The sequence below is a fragment of the Anas acuta genome, chromosome 8 (genome assembly GCF_963932015.1).
Source record: "Anas acuta chromosome 8, bAnaAcu1.1, whole genome shotgun sequence".
NCBI lineage: Eukaryota > Metazoa > Chordata > Aves > Anseriformes > Anatidae > Anas > Anas acuta.
In genome coordinates, this window is record NC_088986.1 from 28,911,025 (window position 1) to 28,934,869 (window position 23,845).

At 35.0% G+C, this 23,845-nt stretch overlaps 1 protein-coding gene across 1 annotated transcript in view; it reads left to right on the forward strand.

Moving 5' to 3' along the window:
- CDC14A (cell division cycle 14A) overlaps positions 1 to 23,845 on the forward strand; it is a 58,904-nt gene that overhangs the window by 7,133 nt on the left and 27,926 nt on the right. Inside the window, 3 exon segments of the mRNA XM_068689901.1 lie at positions 3,541 to 3,616; positions 9,822 to 9,914; positions 14,180 to 14,259. Coding sequence (XP_068546002.1) covers positions 3,541 to 3,616; positions 9,822 to 9,914; positions 14,180 to 14,259 — 249 coding nt within the window.

Here is a 23,845-nt window from a genome sequence, read left to right on the forward strand (position 1 = left end):
GCATGGAGAAAAGAATCCTGAAATAGATCTTCTAGCAGCAATCTCCTTTCCTTTCATCTGTACTGATGTTGCTGTATCACAGAATTTGTGAGCGGCAATATAAAACTACTGCTCTACTACATTCATTTATGGGGCAAAAAGTTTGTGTTCACTATCAGGTTTCTAGGGTAAAATAGAAGCAGTTCAATTTATCTTTGAAAGATAACTTGATACCTTGGCCATAAATAAGTTGATTGTGATGTTAATATGGAGGTTATCAGTTCGTTTCAAAGACTGTCTGGCTTCACTGACCATTACCAGGCTTCATCCAATACTTCAGGATCAGAAAGCTGCTTATCGCGCTGCTGCTGTGCTAGGGTCAGCCCTGTGCAAATACACAGTAAGAAGTAGCATGCAGCAGAGGTGCCTGAGGCGTGGCCTAACTGGTGGCACCTTCATGTGGCCTTGCACAGAACTGCAATCATGAACAAGTTAACTGTCCCAAAGAGTTCTAGACAACGTTTTTTTTTTTTCATGATTAAATTCCTTGGAAGAATGTACTGGCATGCCAGAGTGAACTGATGAGCTCATTTGGGCTGGGCTTTCCAGGTGAATAGCAGTTCCTGGGTAACCAAATAACTCAAATGATCTCCTGTAAGAACTGATAAGAAGGGGTGGATCTAGGAGTTGATTCTAAGGAGAATACAGACACGAGAAATCTATGCTACTGCTCCCAAGTAGCATTATGGTAGCATTTATGAAGTAAAGTGTTTAAATATTCGTATAGTATATTTGTGGGTTGTACCGTTACATGGTTGGAGAAGTATAAGGATAGTAAGTTTCCATGGGATGAGGGGGAAGAATAATTTAAGCTATCATCAAGGTATTTCATTAAAACAAAATATAATTAAATGTAGATTAATACTATACTTGCCTTCTGTTCTCATATCTGGTTCCCACCTCCGTAGCAAATGACTGTCTTAACTGGCTTAAGCTTCAGAGACATCCCAATGTCTTATTGCATTCAAATGCTTACAGAAACGTAGAGATACACCTGGATACAATGGATCTATTACCCATAAAAGAAATATAAATGAACTAATATTGCGTAGATTGTTACCAGTGACTATCACTAATCAGATTTGATGTATTGTATTTTTATCTTTAACTTTTACCAGATAAAATTCCTTAATTTACAGGATGAGTTGGTGTGCTGTTTCTCCTCATCGCTATTCCATCCCAATTTCCCATCCTCCACTTATATTTCACTCTCAAAATTCTGTTCTTAAGAAGAAAATCCTCTGTCTGAGTAGGATCAAGTGTCTTGAATTCAAGGAAAAAATGGCCTTTTATACTAAAAGTAATAAGAGTGGATAAGACTGAACTCTTCTGTTAAAATTTATCAGAAATTGTATTTAGTTTTAAAGATAGAAGAAGAAGGGGGTTGTGGAACAGAGTTCATTGACTTCAGTACCGAGTTTTGTTATCTTTCAGGACTGTTTGATTTCAAGAATTGTGAAACACTTGTGTCACTTAGCTCCATTATAGACATTCAAGCTTATTCAAATTTAACAAAGTTAGTATAAAAAATTAAAATTATTTGTGTAGGAAATAAACTTTTTCCCTCATGCAACCACAACAACGGTGTATCAGTGAAGTCAGCTTGTTCATACTGCCTAGGTGGTGCTGGGCAAATGAACTGGGAGCTGACAGTGGTTCTTTTTGGTGTACGGGTAACAGTGGTGCACCACTCACCAAAAATACCCTCTCTTCCTGATTGTGTCTGGATTCTGAAAAGTATTAAATAGTGGTAATAATACCAGGGTGTTCAATACTGCTACTTTTTTTTTTTTTTTACTGTATTAAGAAAAGCACAGTGTACTTAGTAGTAAATGATGGAGAAGTAGTAAGTTTAAGTTAACTCTAGCTTGGCTCATGAGAGAATCTGAATAGGTCTGTTTTGTAAAAATACCCTGTTACTTCATGGATTGACTGAATAAATGTATCTTTTTCTTGCCTCCATCAAAACAGTAAGTAATTTGTCTGTTGTGTATAAATTGATTTGTAAATTAATTTTCATGTGTTTTTCCTATGTTCCTGTTTGAGCTTAATCATGCTGAAAGGTAAAAGTAGATTATGTGAGTTCATATTGCTGTACTTACAGCAAATAATTAGTAATGAAAATTTATTATCCTAAAGCAGCATGGCTTTAGGTTTTCAGTGCATTATAACTGAATACACAGTTCATTTATCATTAGGCTGATCAGAGCTGTGTTGTAGGAACTATATGTTGTGCTTCATTTCATCTCAATTAAAAACTTAACGGAGAATATTTTTTAAAAGTACCTGTAACTGTTGACCATATCTGGCAGTCTTATCTTAGAAAAGATGTGGAATCTAAAGTCAGTCACTGCTTTATTGACCCTGAAATTTTCACTTAACTTCCGTGCAACCTACAAATAAAGTCCTGAGTCGGACAGCTTAGTCTTTGACCCAGCTAATGAGCTTCTGTATTTAAGCATTATGTCCTAATATTTTGTACCGAAGGGGATGAACTGAATCTTAACAAGCACTTATATTATTATTTAATGCTGTACAGTGGATGATACTGAAGTAACACTGGTGTGGCAGGCTGGCTGCTCCTTCTGAACGGCAATCAGGCTAATATAATTGTCTCTTTTTCACTGGGCTTGGTCTTTTTTTGTTTGAGAGGATATGTATGGGGGATGTTAATAAAGTGTTAAGCCTCAGAAGTATAGCTCTTAGGGTTAGCTACGAAAAGTACTGTGAATCCCTGCAGGGAACCTTTATTTTGTAATAATTTTCCTGCATGGCCTGTTGCTATTATCTCTTATCCAAAAGGCAGCAGTTGCTGCTTCAGGGGTAATGAGAATGTTTGAGGAAAATCTAGAAGAAAAGAAGAAGAACAATGAAAAAACATTAATTAAATAATAAATTGAGAGAGCTTAGAGATGAGAGGACTAGGTGTCAAAAAGGAAACACATTCTCTGTAAAGGGTATATGTATCATATGTAGTCTCTGGAATAATGGAGGATGGAATAAAAGGAAATAGATTTCAAGTTCAGAGAGATACCAAGATTGGACGTTATTAAATACAATTTCCTCTAAGCTGTAAAATTCTGCTTATTCTTCATAGCATATAATGATACAGGCTCTATAACTGGTTGAGATGAGGACATATCTAGAATGAGAGCAGCATGGCTAAAAGGAGAGTAGAGCACGTCTTGAAGTCCTTTACTCTCCTTGTCTGTAGTCTTAGGCAAACCCAGACTGGATATGGCGAGAGTTAGTGTGTGCGTGTATAATGGAAAAGGTGGTTACTGCAGCACCTTAAACTGAAGCTACATATGCTTTCAAAGTAATTGTTACTATTTTCCTCTTAAATGAACCTATATAGGGTTTTATCTAGTGCCATATGTATATTGTTTACTTTGTATTCCCCAAAAGTTACTCTTTACCAGTTTTAACTATCAACAACATGCATGCTGAAACTTGCTTAGCACTTTGTATAAATAACACATTTTTGTTCTTTTCTCCCAGTTTCTATGCAGATTTTGGACCTTTAAATTTGGCAATGTTATACAGATATTGCTGTAAACTAAATAAGAAATTAAAGGTAAGCTTCGTTTAAAAACAATGTTCCTATATTCTTGTGCTTTGAAACTCAGCTAAAACCTATTATTCAGTTTGAAAGCAATTATTAGGTTCTCATTATCTAGATAGCTGCAGCTAAGCTTTAAGGCTCTTCTTTGTTCTGAATTCTTTTCCCTCTGAAGAATGGAAGAAGGAATATGCCCTGATTGTTGCTTAGTGGGTGAGCTACTGATGAGTGGTTCACCATTTTTCATAACCTTCGTTTCATGACAAAATAGTAACAAGAAACAGTCTGGTTATATGGATACTTCCTGGGTTTGCAGCAAATGAGTTGGTATGTTAGTATGAATAACTCAAAAACAAACAAAACAACTATTCCCCCCAAAAACAACCCCCACAAAAAATATTAAAACAAACAACTCCCTATCCCTGACCCCTTTGAACAAGAATAAAACAGACTCCAAAATCACGCTATTTAAATCTCACTCAATCAAAAAGTAAAACATTGAAATCTTTCAGTTCAATAAAATGTTGCTTGTAATAAGTGTTACAGAAAGGTCTTTTACACATAACATTTTTTTTTTTTTCTGTAGTGACACTTTGCAGAGGTGTCACTGCTATCAATTCCTTTGTAGAAGCCCACTTATTCTCCTGCTTCCAAATAAGGATTGTAGATTTAAGACAATTTTGAGTTGTTCTGCAGTTGAAATAGAAAACTTAGCTATCTTCCTCCATGGCAGCTTTTATTTTGACTGCAAAGTGTTTGTCCTGTCTCTATGAAGTAGTTGTCTAAAATCATATCAAAGGTCATATATTGTAGTTGGAAAAAATATACAAGGGAGCCAAATTGAAACTGAATGAGTAACTCTGATATTTGCAGAGTTGGCTTTAGTAAACCTTAATGTTATTTTAATGTAACTTTCATATTTTTGGGGAAAAAACAAACAAATAAAAAAACAACTCACAGTACAAGATGAAGAGTACAGATTGGCAAGAATGGAACAGAAATCTCATGCAGATCACCTGGAAAAGAGGTGCTGTTTATTGCTGCTACCTTACCACAGAGGAATTCCAAATAGGTTAACTTAAACTCTCTAATGTATAATAGAGAAGGGAGAAGGGTAACCTGAGAGTGCAACCACTTGTAAGTAATACCTGAAATCAAACAGCCGAAGCTTGGAATACCACCCGAGTAGTGTAGAAACTCTTGCATGAATAGATTTCAGCCTGCCTAATTGGCCCTATGTCTGAGATAGGCCAGTACCTGCTAATATGAACTTTGCTTCTCTGATAGTTAAAATACATGCCAGACTCTGTCCTAACTTACATACTATCTGCAGTGGGTAAGTAGACTTGAAAGACCTAATCCTAAGGCTAAGCATGCAACTGATTTGTACTGTAGATCTAGCTACAAAAGACTATTGCTCAGCTTTGCTAGTTGAGTTTCTCAGTTTCTACTCTTTCTGCTCTTCTACCTCTCACTTTCTCATGTCTGTCCTTCACAAGCCTCCCTGCAGGGACTTCTCCCACATGAGGCCTGAACTAGTGTGTGTATAAGACAGAAGTTTGTGACCTGTGACTTACCTGCTGGCAAGGCATTGATGCAGTGGGCAACTGTTGCAGCAGAAGTATGGTAATTCTCATGGGGCACCAGGGCGACACGTGGGCAGCCTGTGATCGATGTTTTTTTGGATGGGAAGTGCCTATTGAACTAACCACTGGGGGAAAGAGTCCTGTTTGGCAACCTGCTGCTTGCATACACTTGCATTAAAGGTAATCATGCTCTGGGACCAGCACAAGCAGTGGCTGATCATAGGAAGTTAAGACACTGTGGTTTATAATCCTCTGGAAATCCAACCTCTGCTGTTGGATAGTTGCTGTTGCTATATTGCAACACTCTCGGGACCCTGAGGCAATCACAGTGCTTAAGCGCAGATGACTCCTGCTATGATTTGGTATGTACCTGGTTGGGTATACACTGTGTGTACTTTTCTTATGAAAAGTTTTTAAAAGAAGTGTGGCACAAAAAATTATGCACTACATGTTATAATTTTTGTGTGGCCATGGTATCACAAAAGGAATATAAGACTTGGAAGGCTTTTCTTAAGTTTAAAACTTATATGAGTAGAAACAGGAAAAATGTAATAAGATCTCATTTAAAAAACAAAACCCCACAAATCTTTTAGCTGTATCTATTTCTTTTTTGGGAGAGGGATTAACCACAGAGGAGGCAGTTTTCTGCTTCCATCTCTCCTTTTTGGAAGTAGAAGGAAGCAGGTAAGGAGCGAAAGGCATTGCTGTTTGAAATGTACTCTATGGCAGACCAGCATTTTAAAGTAAACTATCATAACTTTATGCTGACTCACTTTAAAAATTGTGAATGGTTCTGTTCAGAAACACTGAAGGATTTATTCAAATATCAATTTTGCTGAGAAAGTTAGAGGTAAAGTATTAAAGTTATGCTTTACAGGAAAACCTTACTGACATTGTTTGTAATGTTTTGCTGATTGCTATGGAGATGATCTTGACTAGCTGAGTCAACAGCAAGAAAAAATGCTTGGACATGCGATCTTCCTACTTGTTCATTGAATTCTGTTTGGGAAAATGCTTGACTAAGAAATTACAATTCAATTCTGAAATTTATTTTTTCTTCAATTTAAATGTCCAATTTCATAAAACTATTTGAAAAACTACTGGGTTTCATGCACATACAACCTTATAAAACCGCAATAAATTTAGAAGTGGGTAATTAGAGGGAAAGTTGCTGACAAAAATGATATGAATTATGGAAGATCAAAGGCAGGGGAGGTTTGGGCAGGGTTATGAACTGTGGGGTTAACAGTTCTCATATACTAACTGTGTTGTGAAATTGCAGAGGGTTCTGGGTTTTGTTTTTTGTTTTCAGTATAAATAACCTGCTGGTCATATACATGGAACTGTAGTAATTACAAACGTCTCCTTCAGGACAGCTTAGGTTATGAGGCAAGTCATACAGACATTTTTTAATATGTGATTTTTTCATGCCCAGTTTGCAAGCATTACATTCACCGTTACTTATATTTTAGTGTATATGTAAACAGTACTTACATTTATCCAGCTTTATTAAACACATTGCAGTAATTTCTTGCTGAACTATGTAAGTATATTAAACTATATCCATTAACTAAATTACTGTACGGTAACATGGTGATCTGGTGATTCTAAATAGGTATTAATCTAGTAATTGTCCACAGTAGCACCTTCTAGGCTTGTTGTCAATTTCTGTGCATGTAAATCTCTCTTGAGGTTTTCAAGAAGCAAGAATTCATCTTTTTATAAAATTAAAATAATTTTAAAGTGAAAAAATGTGTTCTGGAGTCCTATCATGCACCAATGAGTTTTTTCATCACCTTAAAAAAAAACAACACAAACTTCCACGCTTCTCTGTAACCTCTGCTTTTATTTCAAAAGCCTGTCTTTCAGTTTATTCCTCTGGGACGCATCTTAACAAGATGAATTTTGTTTCATTTTATGTTCTAGTGATGTGTGAGTGCTACAGAAATTTTCTTGTTGGTAAAGAAAAATACCTTTAGTGCTTCACAATAAATGTATTTTAATCTTTTAAAAGTAAAAGGTGTTTTGCATCTGTATTACTGTATCATCTTTTAACTATAGCTATTCTATAGGCAACTCATGGAGTAATTCGTTGTTGAAAAATTTTGGTTCCTTCTGCAGTACCTGAGGAAACAAAAGCTCTGTGTTCAGGTGGAGCTCTGGAGCTGTTTCTTAAAAATAAAAAACTAAAAAAAAATAAGTGTCCTAGCACTTACTGAACCTAGCCAAAGGACTAGACTTAGCCTACTAAATGTGTTTGAAAAACCAGCATGTTTGTTTAATAATACTAAGCTAGTATGTTTAACAATACTAAGCTAGTTTATGTAACTTAGTATTAATACTGAAAGTGTAATTGAGTTGAGAATTTGTTCACGTTAAGAGAAGCAATCACGCATGCTGCACTTCAAGCAGTAAGTCACTTCAGCAAGTATTTGCTGTAAACTTTGATTTTTGTTAACCCATGTGCAAACAAAAATAGTGGTTTGTTCTATTCTGATGCAATTCTCCTCTGCTTGCTATGCTGTAAGCCATTCAGTAGCCTCAGTTTTCAATTTTGTGTTAAAGCTTTAGTCAGGACTAAAAAAAATAATTAAATATTCCATATGATCTATATGGTTCATAAAGATTATGAAATTGCTTTTTGAAATTGAAGCTGTTAAAATACTACGCTGCTTTCATTTAAATGTTCTGGGAGCACTTAAGGTGGGCTACCGCTCTGGATTGTGCTGGTACATAAGTGTTTCAGAATTGGTCTGACCTGATATACCTATATGGTGTAAAAAAAAAAAAAAAAGTCTGTTCTGTAAAATAAAACATGAAATGTGGTATTGTTAAATAGAACTGCTAGCTAGCAGCCTGTGCTTTTTGCAGTTTCAAGTGGTATTTCAGGTGAGCTGTAAACTGTTACGAAGAACTTTGCTTTAAAAAAGTAGTAGTCAACAAGTTATAATTGAAGTTCTGTCACTGTTGCATAACTACTGTAATCTTATCCCACCCACATATCATGGGCGGAACTGCAGTTAGAGAACACTAAAATTAAAAAATTGAGGAGGGGGAAGAAAGGAGGGATCTTAAAATTTTGACAAGTTTTAATAATAATTGAAAGCTTCACTAATTAAATAACTGCTTATACCCTGTATGTTTGTATATACTCTGAGAGATGTTGCTGTTGATCTCAAGATATGATATCTTCCAATCAATGGCAATTATCCCTCTCAGCACCTGTAGTCCTATTTAGATGCACACACTGGCATTAGCTCTCATGCTGTATCCACCTCTGGAAGTTGTGGGTAATAAAACCAGCTTGGAACATAGAGTTAGAGCTGCTAATTAAAGGCACCATGAAGGGTGGGAGTAAAAAGCTCACTGTGATGCGTATATCACGTTTCTCCTGAGTTTATCAGCTATTGGTTTTGTAGCTATTGTTTTTCTGGGTGCAAAGTTTGTTTCTGCAGTGGAAGCAGTCCTAGAATTTGCAACAAGATTTAAGATGATATTCAATGTTGAATGTATGGAAGTGAAATATAGTGGCACTAATTAAATAAATAAAACATAGTCCTGCTGCAGTTACCCTACCTCCAACCCCCAAATGTCAAAAGAAGGAAAAGAAAGTAAACTGTCAAATAGGATTTAAAATACTGAAGTTGGGTAACAGCAACACTGGAACACAGGCAGTTCATAAAATGTTGTGCAACTTTTAAAAATAAAAATACCCTTCAAGTATTTAGAAGCAGAATCTGGTGTATCTGTTGGTGACTTCCTCAAACTTTAACAGAACCATAGAAAACTATCAGGAAAAGCATATGTGACAAGGTTTCAAAGTATAATAAAATTAATAAAGTAATGTAATAAAATTAATAAAGAAAAATAAAAATTGCAATAAACTGTCTAGCTTGCCATTTTTAAGTGACAATTCTCTCTTCAGCTTTAAATAGCTTTGCTGCAGATTGTCCTGATTATTCTTTTCTGCTCCTTCTTGGTCTTGTTTTCAATGGGAGTTTTGTTTGCAGGATGCTGACAGAGACTTCTTTTCTTCCCAAATAAAGAAGAATTGCAAGACTAACAAGTTATGTCTGTTCCTAACTTTTTTTTTTAGGTTTTCACTTGCACAATATTTTTATAAACTCTCATTATTAAACCTGTCAAAGTATGTTGTCTGTAACCCCATTTTTAAGATAGTATAGAGGATGAGGGTTGTTTAACTGCTTTTTTAAAAGAAATTGACTGTCTTCTCTGTAGCATGTGTTTAGTATGCTAAAGAGATTTAACACACATGAGAGTCTGACAATTTCAATGATTTGAACAACATTCATAAGCTATTGTTTGGATATTTAGGAAAAAAAGTATAGTATCTTATATTGAATGTGTTGATTCAACTGCATTTTATAGAATAAAGTAGCACAGCAAAACCGATATATTTGCTATGGAACAGCGAATGCTTCCCTGCACTCTTATCTGCACTGTAAGAAGATAGTTCATGCCACCAGGAACTTTTCCTCCTTTAATTTCAAAAGACTCTATAGGAATTCTTTGACTTGTCAGTTTACTAAAAGTGACTGCTTAAATTGTTTTAAAATTGTATTCTTCTCTCAGTAAGTATGGTGGTTTTTAAAAATTATTTTTATTTTTTACAGTATTTCAGTCTGTCAAGAAAGAAGATAGTTTACTATACCAGTTTTGACCAGAGGAAACGAGCAAATGCAGCTTTTTTAATAGGTGCATATGCCGTAAGTACTAATTATTGCATGGATACTTCTAACCTTCCTTAAGAAACATCTCTTTTGTGTAAAATAGCATCCCAAGGGATGTTCCCTTAGCGAGGTAGATTGTCATTGGGTTCTTTTATAAGCAATCTTTGAAAATTCTGCTGGATGAGTTCTAGAGAGGCCTTTTCTTTGTCGCTTAACTCCATTTACAGTACGGGGAGTGGCTTTGGAACATATCGGGGGGGAGGGAGCACGTAGTGTGTGTACCATGATGTGACTGTGTACGTACTCTATAGAAGGTATCCAGTGGCTCATCACACGTGAGAGAAGGTAGCTTATGTGTCCGATAAGGTAAACTCATGTGCCACAACTGCAGGCACGTGTAACACTAGCTTAGCCTGTGTTAAGCTGCTTATAGCTCTTAATTGCTAGCACATGCAAGTGGTCTACATCTGCGTATGATACTCTGCTGTCAAAGACTAGCAGATATTGTAAATATCTTCCTATTATTAGAAGATACTCTGTACCAAGAGTAATTCTTTACTAAGACAGTGCTACCAATGCAAAAAAGTATCCATTAACTATAAACAACGTATATGCAGCATAGTCCCTTTCTAATTTATTTCAGTTTAGTGTGACATTGGAAAACAGTTTGCACAAAGGTATCTATTACTCTAACATTTCATCCCAAAATTGTCTATGTATGTGTGTATTCCTCCAATGGAAGTTCAATCATATTCTTCTATGGTGATCGATAATAATGCCAATAAATTCATAAAATTAATATTTTTCTGAAAAGTAATTTATGATTATAGTAATCTGATTATAATTAAAATAGTCTGTTTTTTTTTTTTAAACTACAGAAGCTTAACTTCTGTAATCCAGGCATATTAATTTGGGAAATAACATTAGAGCATTTTACCTCTAGATGCTGTATTCAGTTACATGCATTAGCTGTACACTCGTGAGCTACGTGGTAGGGAAGTTTCTGACCTGAAGGAATCTAGTCATGATCTTCAGTGAAAAGAACAGTTTGTATTTGACAACTTGATCATACTGTTTGATGAATTATTTCATTCAAGGGCTTTTGCGTTTGTGTCTTGTTTCATAAGCTTTTTGAGACAGAAAGTTCCACAGCTTTGAACTCTACCAATATGTGAAAGTTAATTGAGAAAGCTTGCTTTATTTTTCCTGGTGCTAAAATATTAAGTGTAAAATGAAACGTGGAAAATAGTGGATCATGTTTTAGGAATGGGTTTCCAGTAATGATTATGCAACTTAGACTGTTCGCTTAAACAGCTTCTTAGACAAGTTGAAATGAAACACTCGAATAGCTATTAAAATATTTTAGTAAGAGTCATGAGTCTGAGAGAGCTTAAAACTTGATTCACAACAACTCACCTGTTTGTAAATTGCATCTTAGAATGATTTATTTTCTAAATTTTAATTTTTTTAATGGATTTTCAATGTATTTAGTTAATCATGTCCAGTTGGTAAATTCATATCCTTGCTCTGAAGAATTCTGCAAGGACTACATCTGTCATAAAACTAAGATTAAGGTTAAAACAACAACAACAAACATTTAAAACAGGAATAGAAGAACATGAAGATTTTGCTGATCTTACAGAGAATTTCAGCATTTCTCCTAAATTGCTGGGACTACTACACAGAATGTTCTGTGAAGTCAGAAGGGACTATAGGAACTCCCCACTTGTCATTAAAGAGCACATTCTTTGCAAAATCATGAAGGAGGGTGCATATTCTCATGTCTAATAATGTATGGATGAGTTGGGGGGTGGAGCGGGGGACAGATGCCACTTTGCATAACGTTAAGGTATTCGTTAGGTTTCTCTTCTGGTTGGGGTGGGGAAAAAAAAGGCCCCAACTTGTCTGTGTTCTCCAGTATATAATAGTTTGCTCTGGGAGAAGAGTAGGAGTAATACTAGTCTGTATCCTTAGAGCTGGCAAGTAGTGGGCATCTTGCAATTCTAAGATCAGAACTTGATTAGTGGACCAAAGTCTGACTTTGAGTAGTCTTGGTGAAACGCAATACTTACTGTGACAAGCTCTGAAAAGAGATCCACTAAGCTCTTTTTCCTTTTCCTTGTAGACAGCAGATGGGCTGGTCATATTGCTTTCTCATGATGACTTTGTGTGTATTTTGGTACCAATAGCTTTTATTAGACTTCTGTAATGCTAGTGCAAGGGAAAAGCTGTTGAGTTTTTTGGGTCTTAAGTGTTATCAAAGCAAGTGAGACTGAGTAATAGTGAACTACTAAAGCATGTTCAATCACTTGCCTGCAGGATTTTTTTTCATAATGTAAGAATATAAATTAGATTTCTGAGCCCAGCCTGCAGCTTTATGGGTTCATTCTCTATTAATCTAAGCACATCCCAGTACTGCTCAAGTCAGTAATCCCTCCCTTGGAAGTTCAGCAAGTACAAAGGCTTTTCAGCTATTGCACCACGTACAGCTTCTTTGCAGTTCCAAACAACACCTCAAATTGCTTTACATTTGCCTCACAGAATTCTTGTGATAACTTAACAGCAATAGAATAGATCTGTTCATATGCTTTTAATTTGAAAATGTATGTTGGGGGTGTGAACAAGATGAAATGAAATTGTATTTGTAATTACAGTGGATGAATGCTAAGGTGGACTTGCAAAATACCCTTTTTGTTTCATAAGCGCTTTGGAACATACATCATACATTTTCTTGGCAGTGTGCATGTGGCCAGTATTGCTACACATAATGTGCCTAGCGGGAATATGTCCCAATAGAGAAGAGCTTTTTCTTCAATTGCATGATTATTCAGGAAGTTCAGAACATAAGAATGGACATATCAAAGGGGAAAAAAATGATAGAAAACTTGTAATATTTCAGACTGTTTTTTACAGGTAGCAGTGCCTCTGTATGATGTGTGTTAAGAGAAGTGACGCGGTGGGAACAGGGGATGAACCTATTGTAAAATCTCTCTTGAAGAGAATTAAAAGTGGCTTTACAGGGGGAAAAACACAAAACAACTATTGTTATTTTGCATTGATCTTTTGAAAGTATATTAGTTTACGTGGAGGCTTTTGTCCCAGAGTTACACTAATAGTTCAAAGTAGTGAAATCTGTGATAGTTGGACAAGGATGAACTCGGACCTTCTTTTCACTGCATCACCACAGTTTTTCAGACTAAAGCAAAACAGTTTTTTTTTTTCCATTTTCTGTCTCCCTTGTCCATGCTTGAGTAAGAAAAGCAAGCAAATCTACCTACTGTTTTGACATCTTACAGAGTACTGAGAATTCCATTACCTTGATACAACTCTAGGCATAAAGCAACTTGCAGAGATTCTGGGAGTGACCACCACTTATTTCTCTTCCAATGTGCTTAAGGTCTGAAGTTGAATGCTAAAGCTTTTAGATCAGGACCTTTGTCTTGGTTAAGAAAACAATTATTGGTGCTCAGTATTCAGCAGTAAAATGTGCATAGAATGAAGGAGTAGCCATGTAGGTGCTGTCTGTAAGGTGAGTTGGATAGTAATGGATAGGAAAGCTGTGCTGCTTTGTTCACAAAATATTTGCACGCGCAAAATGTGTCACTCCAAACTGGCTGAGATATCTATAAATAATGCACATAACACAAATTCAAAGCTGCTTTTACTTCAGGAGCAGTTGTACTGCACAAATAGGATTTGAATTGCAACAAGGTGGTGTCTTCTTATTTCTTACTGTGATGTTTCTGTTTTCTTACTCTGCTGTTAAGCCAGTGGAACTGCTGGCCTTCAGTGATATCAGAATAAGCCTTGGTTTAGTGTGCTGTGTTAACTATAGGCTGCTCTCATAGTCACAGGTTCAGCTTGCTGAATTGGACATCTTGTTTGCTAATGGGTAATTTGATACTGACAATTGGGAATCGGAAAATGTTCATGTATAAAAAGTTTCAGCTGAGCTTTGATGGAGAAATGTTTCCTTTGTAAGCTGCTACCATAGTACTTCTGTTGAATCATCTGAAGTTAGGCAGAGTACTCCTAGTATAGATGACTGCTTATCATCACAGATAACACAATAGAAATCCCAGTTTATTTATTTTGTTGTTGATTTCTGAAGCTTTTGTGTTATGTAGGTTTGTCTTCTCTGGTCTGCAGATGGCCTATGAGCTACTTGTAAAGGAGTATGGAATATTTGGAAGAGTAGTGCTTTGAGGGAAGCATATAAATGGGTAACGACTTTTCAGGATCAGCTGTGGTTATTTTTTTTCTTTCCCTCCATCTTCATTCTCTTCTCTCCCCTGCTTTAGGTAATATACTTAAAGAAAACACCAGAGGAAGTGTACAGGACACTTTCGTCTGGAACTAATCCACCATATCTTCCGTTTAGGTATGTGAACATGAAAAATGGGTCTAACTTTTGCTTTTGGAATTTGCTAAACATACTTTTTATTTCAGATTCCTCTCCCTTCCCAGAAAATGGTTTCGTGTCTGATACAGACATTATTTCAAAATGGTTGATATACAGAAAAAGAAATGACTTCTGGTAGAATCACTTGCGCTGTGTTGGAATAATGAAACTATTTAGATTGGCCATCTTAAAACTAAAATCAATCTTGCAAACTTTCAGGTTTAGAAAATACCTGTTAGCATGTGCGTGGTTTAGCAATTAAAACTTTTCTTTATGATATATCATGATTTACCATTTGGAAGCCATTCTTACCTTTTATATTACTTAATACCTAACCAGCTAGACTTACGTGAATGAAAGTTTTTGTTTTGTTTTCTGTTATATTTCCTGCTTTACAGAGTAACTATAGAAGTTCAAATTAAGCTATTTTGCCTTTCTGTTTTCAATGAACAGCTAACTTTAACTATCCGACCATATTCTCTATAGCAAGGTAGTATGGAGGCCGAGATCTGAGGGCATTTAGCTATTATGTCTGTCTAAAAGACTTTGAGATAATTTTTTTTGTCGTGTGAGCCATGAAATGTCATTGTGCTTTACAAGTAAAAGTACCTCATGCTATTATGCAAATACAGGCAATATCTCATAGGACAACTGCAAGAAGGTCAAGATCCACTTTTCTAGGGGAGTCAGCAATTAGCAAGTAGTGCTCACTGTCAGCTGATGCATTTGTAAATGTGGAGCTACCTTGTCTTTATCAAATGCTTCATTTGATTCTACAGGCACTCAACAAAGGAAGATCTGTTTATCTCTAGCGGTTTGTACAGGGTAATAGATTTAGGGATGATAGATTTATATGTCAACACCAGTTTAACTATAAAATCTTAAGCCAATGAATACATTTTAAAGAACAGTATCCTATCAGTGATTGCTTTTGTCAGCAGAGAGTTTATAGATTGATCTGATCATTGGTAGCTATGCGAGGTTATTGATATATTTAACTTTTAAGCTAATTAAAAAAAAATACTTCATAAAATGCATAAAAAGATGACCTCTTATGAACATGTCAGTGTCTTTTTGTTTAACATCTATGAATTCTATATAAAATACAGGAATGATGATTTAAGTTAGTGTAGAGTTTTCTACACATTTTACATGTGTTGTTTTCTGATGCTCTCCTAATCTAACAGAGTTGCGTCAGTCCCTCCATTTACAGAAGGTTCAGCTATTAGAATATTACTCCAAGAAGTTATTTGGAGCAAACTATGTTATTCTCAGCACAGAAACAGTGTCAGTTTTTTCTTTTGTATCCTTATTTTGGGGAAAGCAACAAGTAAAAATCTTCACTGCAATATTTCCCTTCCTTCTGGGGATTACTCTGTAGCATTTAAAAGGAGTCTAGAAAATCGACTCTTCCTTTCCTATCTAATAGAGTTGTCTCAGTGGTTCAACTTTGGCAGGAGATTAAGAACAACTGAATGCTATTTCTTTCATATAGGAGTTTTTAATAATTAAACCAACCTAATTTTTTTCAAAATCTTGAGCTTCTTGAAACCGTGCTTAAAAAGCAAACTGTATGTAGTAGAGATGCAAAACTTTTTCAGTAATGTAGAATGTGTTATCTCAGAATAGCTGTATTTTGTTTAGCTATTCCAAAAACTTTACCGTTCAGAATTATACGAAATTGCTATGTCTTTAGGTTCCTTTCCCACTTCTTCCCCTGCTACAGTAAAAATTAAGGTATTATTTGTACTGACAAAGCAAAAAGCTTAGTTATCAAGTACTGAAATTGTAAAATGGAAAATTGAGGAGGAATTTTTTTTCAGAATTTTTTGTTCAAACTGAAGGCTACAGACTTTTGTCTTGCAACCAATCCCTTTGAATGATACATGTAGTAATAAGTTATTAAAATGCTGTTTCTCCTTTGCTGGTAGGGAATAGTGAAAATAATGTGACTTTTTTGAGGCTGGCAAGAACCATAATAACAAACTAAATGGCACAGAATAATTTTGTTAAATAATTATTTAATTTTAATAATGAAGTTAACACAATTGTGTTAACAACTAATATTGAAATTAATAAATATGCATTCAGAACAAATCCTGTGAGTCTGAATTAATGAGATTCTATTCCAAAATAGAATAGGGATCATGAAATAAGAGTTTGTAAAAATAAATAAATAAATAAATAAAATAAAAATAAAAAAAAAAATAAAAGTAAGAAACAGCAAGATTTTATAAAGATAGCTTTGTAGTATATAAAAAGAGAGAATACAAACTGAATGCACCGGAGAAGTCAATGTCTGGCAAAGAGGCTACTCAGCGTTTGCAGTCTGAATTGTCAAAATTATTGCAGAAGAGTAATCCGTTCATCAGTTTGCCAGCTTCAGGAGAGGAGAACAGTAAATGTTGTCAGTCTTCTGATGCTTAACTCTTCTGCAGGTTCCTGGTAGATAAATGGTGGTGTCAAACTTCTTTAAAGTAATAGATGCTATCCGTATTCCCAAACCTGTCTTCCAAATCTATCCAGAGTGTTATGTATGGATTGTTGTAACCCATTTGTGAGAATTCATGAATTTTGTGAAGATAGGCTTCTGGGACATAGTCTCACTGTAAAAGAAATGTAAAATCTTTTCCCTTTTCTAAAGGGAAAAAAAAAAAGTACCTCTGTCCTAATGTAGATATTAAATTCTATTATCTTGTTCTTAATTAGCTTTCTCTTCATGTTCTCCAGAGCTAACACCAAAAAACATAAAACATGCAGCAGGCATATGCTGCAAGTGAAAAGATCTTTGGTAAATAAAACCAGTATGCATAAAATAATGCTGTTTTTCACATCAGTCATCTAGCTAGATGTGAAAATATCTTTAACCACTATAGTAAAAGAATGCTAAATTTAATTATACATAAACCAGAAAGAAGAGGGTATATCAGTATACCCTACTAGGTGAAAACCTAGGCAAACAATTTCAAGAATGTACAACAGAGAAATCTTTAAAATTGCTAGCTATACTCTAATACACTTAGATTTACCCTGTGCTCTGCTGATACACAGGTTCTCTGAGCAGTAGTTTGCTATCAGGTTCTTGCTTCTAAGGTAGGCTGTACGCCAATGTCCTAACATTTTCTTAAGCCTTTTAACTGTGTTAATTGTGGCAAACATGGCTAATTCGGACATTATTATCCTAATCCATGACTCTTGGTAGAACAAAATACCTCTTGTTCCATATTCAGAGGAAATCTGTAGCATAACTTAAATTGCTCATTAAAGTTGAAATCATTCTGTACTGTTGATTCTTCTACAGGCAGGAAGGGCAAATGTTCTAATTTCCACCGATGCTCTTAAGCTTCTTAGAACTTACTTATCACTGTTGTGACTTTTCACTGCATTATTTTACTTCATCCTAACCACATTCAAATGAAGAAGTATATTCTAGAGTTGAAGAAATTCAGTCAGGTGGTCTCCCTTGAGGTTATTCCTGCAGCTAATACCAGTCAAAAGAAATCTCAAAATATGTGTGGAATGGCTATGTTAGCGAACTGTTTACTGAAGAAGTAAACTTTTTTTCTTTAAGCTCTAGAGTTAATGTGTATGTAGCTTTTTGATGTATATAAGATAGGTCTTAATACCACTTTACTTTTCTTACATTCAGTTGCTTTTGCTATCCATAAAACACATTGGTTAAAAGTAAAGCTTTTGGGAGAGGTTATGGATTTTTCTGATATTTTTTTTTTGCTTTCCTTTCTTCTGGTATATTTTCTGTAGTTTGGTTTACTATTATTTTTTTTGTTTTAACACAGCATTTAGGCTACTTTCTAGGATAGAAGGAGTCAATCTTCTTGAGCCAGGGCCTTGCTCTCCAGAGGGAATAGGGAATTCTGAGCTTTTGGAAGAAAGCTTTTATATGTTAGTAGACATAAGCATCTATATTTCTTTAGCATTTTTTCTTAATTTGGTGTCAGGCTGAAAAGCACTTGAGTTTCTTTTGGTGCTGCTTTAGACTATGTAAGGTCTTGGCACTGGATTAGAGCCTAAGAAGATTCTGTTACCTGTGTGGTATAGTTTATCATGCTGGTAAAGAAAACTGTGTAATCTAGCTGTACAGGAGGTGAGAAAAAGAAGACAGGAGATGAACTAAAGAAGTCTGATAAGATAGGAAGCCAAGTAAGAAATGAGGAGTCAAAGTTAGAGAGGAGGTACTTGGGATTTGAATTTGTAGGGAGAGGCTGGAATAGATGTATAAGAAGCTTAAGAATTACTGGGGTTGAGAGAAGGGCAAGTAGAGCTGATGAGGGCCTGCAGTGGGTCAACCTATATCAGATGGGATCAGGGAAGAAATAAGTTATTTCGTCTTCCCTGTTTTTTACAAATAATTTATTTCTTCCTTGTTTGTTTGTTTGTTTTTGAGATGATTTTCTTCTACCTGTATGTTGTAAGACATTGAGGCATCTCTAGTGCAAAATACAGCATGATACAGAAGCTCAAACAAATGAACCTGTTTTGTCACTGGAAGCATTAATGCAATGTTAGGTACCATATCTGGCTGTCATCAGGCTATGCTATGAAAAAAGTTAGTGCTATCAGGAAGTTTGCCCTTCCTCCATATAGTTAACATTTTAGAAAGGGCTAAAACTACTTTATCAAATGACAATGGAAAATATAACCCAAATGTCTTGTGCCTACCCTCCTATTCTAAGGTCTAGGAAGGAAGTACTTTGGGATATTACTCACAGGTATTCAGTAGTTACTGTCTTGAATTTAATTTTTTTCAAGCCTGGAATTTAGATACTATATAACTTCTGTAGTACAGGGTATCTCTGTTTGAATAGTTTCAAGTGTAAGAGGTTATCGGGGTGTAGTGATCAAAGGTTCAGCGTTACAGCTAGATTATTTAACAAGTTTGTTAATTTGATATCTAAAGTGTCTTCTATTTGGGTAAAAAAACAACAGACAACTTTCAATAGGTAGAAAGCTCTGCAAGACCGTCAGATTCTTCACGGAGTCCTGACGTGTGTTTACATGAAAAGATCACCAGCAAACTGATCTACTTTCATCCAGCTCAGTGACCTCAAAAGGCCTTAATCGGCTTAGATCTTCAGCTGGGTATTTCATTTGAAGACAGCTTCAGTGAATATTGGTGGAAGGAAATCAGCATATCCCTCTTACAAGTTCTGTGGAAATTATTTTTATAATGGAAATAACGAAGACAAAGCAGGAGATAAGGCATTGCAGTATCCGAGAAACTTCCACCTTCTTTTTGGCTGACTCACTGTCACCTGGTGACGCTCTAGTCTCTTGAAGATCTTGTACAGTACCTGCTTACTTCCACTTAAGAAAACAGGACTAACACCATTTGAAACCATCACAAATAACAGTTTCCTGTTATAAAACTGCTTTGGATTTTCAACTTAAACTGCTCTGTATTGATTTCAATACAATAAGAAAAAACAAATGTATTTTAATTTGGTTGTGTTCAATCTCTAGATATGACGTGAATTTCAGAGCTAGAGTTTAGGTTTTATTTCTTTATTTGCAAGTGCTAGGGAAAGAATTTATTTTGTTATGGACAGCATTTAGAGGTTTGGTAAAGTAGAAAGCATTATGCAGTATTGAGGTCAGCTCCGAAAACTGAAATCGGATGTGGGATTTGCAGCTCTGTAATGCCAGCTCAGTTTCATGCTACATCTCTGTGTCAGAAATATTCACACTTTTTCTGAATTTGAAACTAAATAGAGTTATCAGGTAATAGTTGGTAAAGCACTGTTTGAAAATGAAGCTGGTTATGCGTTTGGCCATCAAAGATTGAAAGAATACTGGAATGAAACACGTGATCAACTACAGCAAACAGCACCCACACTGTAATACCGTGCAGGAGACGCCTGTGTACGATCTTTTTGTTTCATGTCAAATAGCACAAGTCTTCCTTTTCTCTGTGTTTTCTTTAACACAGACTTAACAGTTAAAAAACAAAAAATAAACTAAATCCAAATAGCTCTTTTTCCATCAGCAAAAACCAAAATGTTTTTGCATATGCATAAGTAGTCCCAGTAACTTAAAAATTATTACAGTCTTAAGTGTAAGCATGTGAAATAGTTTACTGTAGACGAGTAGACAAAGGAGAAGAATAAGTTTAAGTAGGAAGAATGTATGGAATTCTAGTTTCATTTGAATTATGTTTTTTTGAAGCTAGTAGATTGTCTTTCTGTGCATTAGTCTTCCTTGTAACTGTTTTAGTGTTTGCATTTGCTTTTTAGCGTGGTACAAAGTGTGGCCCATTCAAAATCTATTGTATTTTTTACAGCTAAAGTTACTATTAATTATTACTCTAGAACTTTGACAACGACAGATGCTTCAAGAAAATGCATGCTAGTGGCTCCAATACTATATAAATGGCTTCTTAAGTCACTGTGGTATGAGAAATACTAACTGTATTTCTAATGGGATTTTTGTAAAGGTTAGTACTTGTTCTGACAGTATCCAGTATTTTATCCAAGGTCTAGAAATTGTATACTAAATCGTTTGGAAGAAGGGTTTATCCAAAGAATAGTGAAGTTGAGGCAATTGTTCTGCATTTTTTTAATTATTTTGTGAGTTTTTTTCAGTAAATGCTTTAATTTAAGAGGTTTTGGAAGATAAGATAAAATTTAATTTTTAAATATTTACAAAGCTTCATAATGATTTGATTTGGCTTGTGGCTCATTTTTCTCATTTAGGGAAAAAACTTGGAAACTCAGCCTGGAGGAAGTCATCTAGATGGTTAAGAGTGGAGATTTGTTTTGGTTTTGCTTTTTAACGAAGGATAAACTGAGTTAGTGACTGAAAATACCTTAGACAACTCCCTCTAAACAAAAAGATATTTTAATTGAGTAATTTATTTAAAATACTTGGGATATCAGGTCAAGAACAAGTCTTTGCTTTTTGAGTATTTCAAGACCTTTACAGATCTGAAGTTAACAGATTGCCATTAAATGCCTGTCCTCTAATTAAATTCTGCAAAATTCTTTGTCTAAAAATCTATAACTATTAACGATTCTCTAGATTAATTTGAAATTATCTATTTGATAGGAAGGTTGAATATATATAAAAAAAAAAGTCACAAAGTAATAGTGTTTAAACTAAACTGTTTTTTAATTTTGTTCAGCTATGTATGTAATGTACGTTTAAAATTCCTTCCCTTCTTTGCTATTGCATCTTGTTGCTTGCAGTGTGTTTGAAAATTGCTGACTTGGATTTTGCCTGTGACCATGGAATCTACAAGCACTCTCCTGATCTGTATTTCAGATTGGTTTTTCTTCGTGAATTTTGACTGTTGATGCATAGATGTGTGGAATAAAAGATGTGTGCTAGTGTTCGTGCTTTCTAGATAACGAGAATCTGATTTGATACAGATTCTTGAACGGACACAAAGCTAAGCTGAATGATGCACAGAGGGATGGGATTAAGAGAGACTTTGAGAGCTAGATTTTTTTGTTTTAAATGAGGCATTAGAGTTGATGATTTAAGATGGTGCTACTTGAAAAGGAGCATCTGGATTACTAGTCAAATATTTTCCTGGAAATAACTAATATAAACACTTTATTGCTTCAGTGACCTTTTATATTGTTAATTTGTATAAAGTGTGTTTGTTAACAACTTTAGCATTCGTGAAAAGTGCTAAAATTCCCTTCATACTTCAAAAAAGAACTTTTGGCACAGAGGGATTCTTAGTATTACTGTTAATAAGTCCCGTAACTATCAGGAGATATGCTGTTATTCCCTGGGATGCGTCTCTACTATATCAACTGATCCAGCATACAGAGTCCTCATGGATTATGCATAATTTCTGCCAGATCCATCTGTTTCATTTCATACCTAAAATTTAATACCTGTTGATAATTTAGCCTAAAAATCTGAAACGGAGAACAGTGAAGTTTCAGAAGGGGAAAGCGCATCTAGATTTAATTCTAAACAGGCAGTTGAGTTGTACTTGTGGCAGCTAGAAATACAGACATGTTTTTTCCTAGCTTTACCCTGAGAAAGGAATGGGAGGCCTAAAATAAAAATGGTTATGGTGTTAAGGACTAAAATAGCTCAGATTTTGTTCCATTTTACTTGTTTTCCAAATTATTATAGAAGTAACTTTTATGATTTGTTTTTTCTTGCCAGCAGATACTTGGGGAGATACTATGGCAAAGTCTGGTATAATACACTCTCTGTTTGCCATAGTGCATCAAACATCATGCTTTCCCTTGAAGCATTAGGTGATAGTAAGCCACTGCTTCCAGGTGTTCTGTCATTACCATGCTGCACTGCTATTCATACCTACTGCTTGTTTCATTATGTTTTAGTAGTTAGTGCTTTATTGCTGTTCATTAGCTTTTTATCATGTTCATTAGTGTTTCATCACTGTCTACCACAAAAGATAGATAAGGGTGTGAGATGCAAGCTCAGTGTGCACAATTTCTAGTAACAGCTGGCTGTGGGAACTGTAGCTAAGAGAACTCTATAGCTGAAATTGTGATAGGCTTACCTCGTGCGCGTTGGTCAAGTTCTAGGTCCTCCTTCCCTCTCCATCATAGCACTTCTTATTAATTGTGTTCCTTTTTTTCTGCAGTATTGTATGTACTGTTGGTTGAAGTAGTTACAAACAGATACAAAATCATATTTTTGTTACAGCAAAGTAACCTAATACAGGATGACTGTTACAATCATGTTTTCTATTCATATTTCTCTAAATAATTAGTTTTGTGGTTTGCATTGTTTTAGGTTTTGTTGTTTCTGTCAACTTTTTCATGAAACTGTTGTAGCTTTTAAAGATTTTTCTGTTATATGTACGTGTTCCCATTTGGTCCTAAAGATTTTTTTTTTTTCTCAGAAGACCTTTTTCTTTTCTGAAAACCTTATGACAAAAAAATCTTCAACTTTTCCCTGTAGAAAAATATATGAAGTCTTCTGGGTTAATTGCTTTGGTATAATCTGTTTATTTAATGAAAATACTCTATGGCTTTACTTTTTGAAAAAAATTCTTTGCTAGATTTGAATATTGAAGATGTATTCACACCTGCAAATTCCCATTCTAAAACATTGCAATAAGTATTTATTTTAGTAATCTAATAACTTGAAAGATTTTCTGGAGTAAACTGTAATATGAAACTACCAAATCTGTAGCTTTTAATTTTCCTAAATTAACTAAGCTTTCTGTGAACACTGCTTGCTTAAAACTGATGTAATTTTGCTCTTAAAGAATGTGTGAGAGTATTTTACTCTTTCAGCACTTGAGATTGAAGGACTGTATTGGTACTACAAATATACTAAATATAGCAAGTAGATTCTCAAAAAAAAAAAAACAAACAACAAAACCATTCAGTGAAAGATTGAAATTTTGAATAAATTATGGATTAAAGATGTATCTGGCTGAAACCTAGTATTTTGTTATTCTCAGAAACTGCAGTTCTTAACATTTTTGATAAGATAGTCTAGAGCAAAACTAAAAAAGATTTATTCAATGACTGATTAAGAAGTCACTGTTAAAATGCAGACCAGTCTGAAGCAAAGTTTGAAAAGTACTTTTTCTTTTTTCCGCAATACA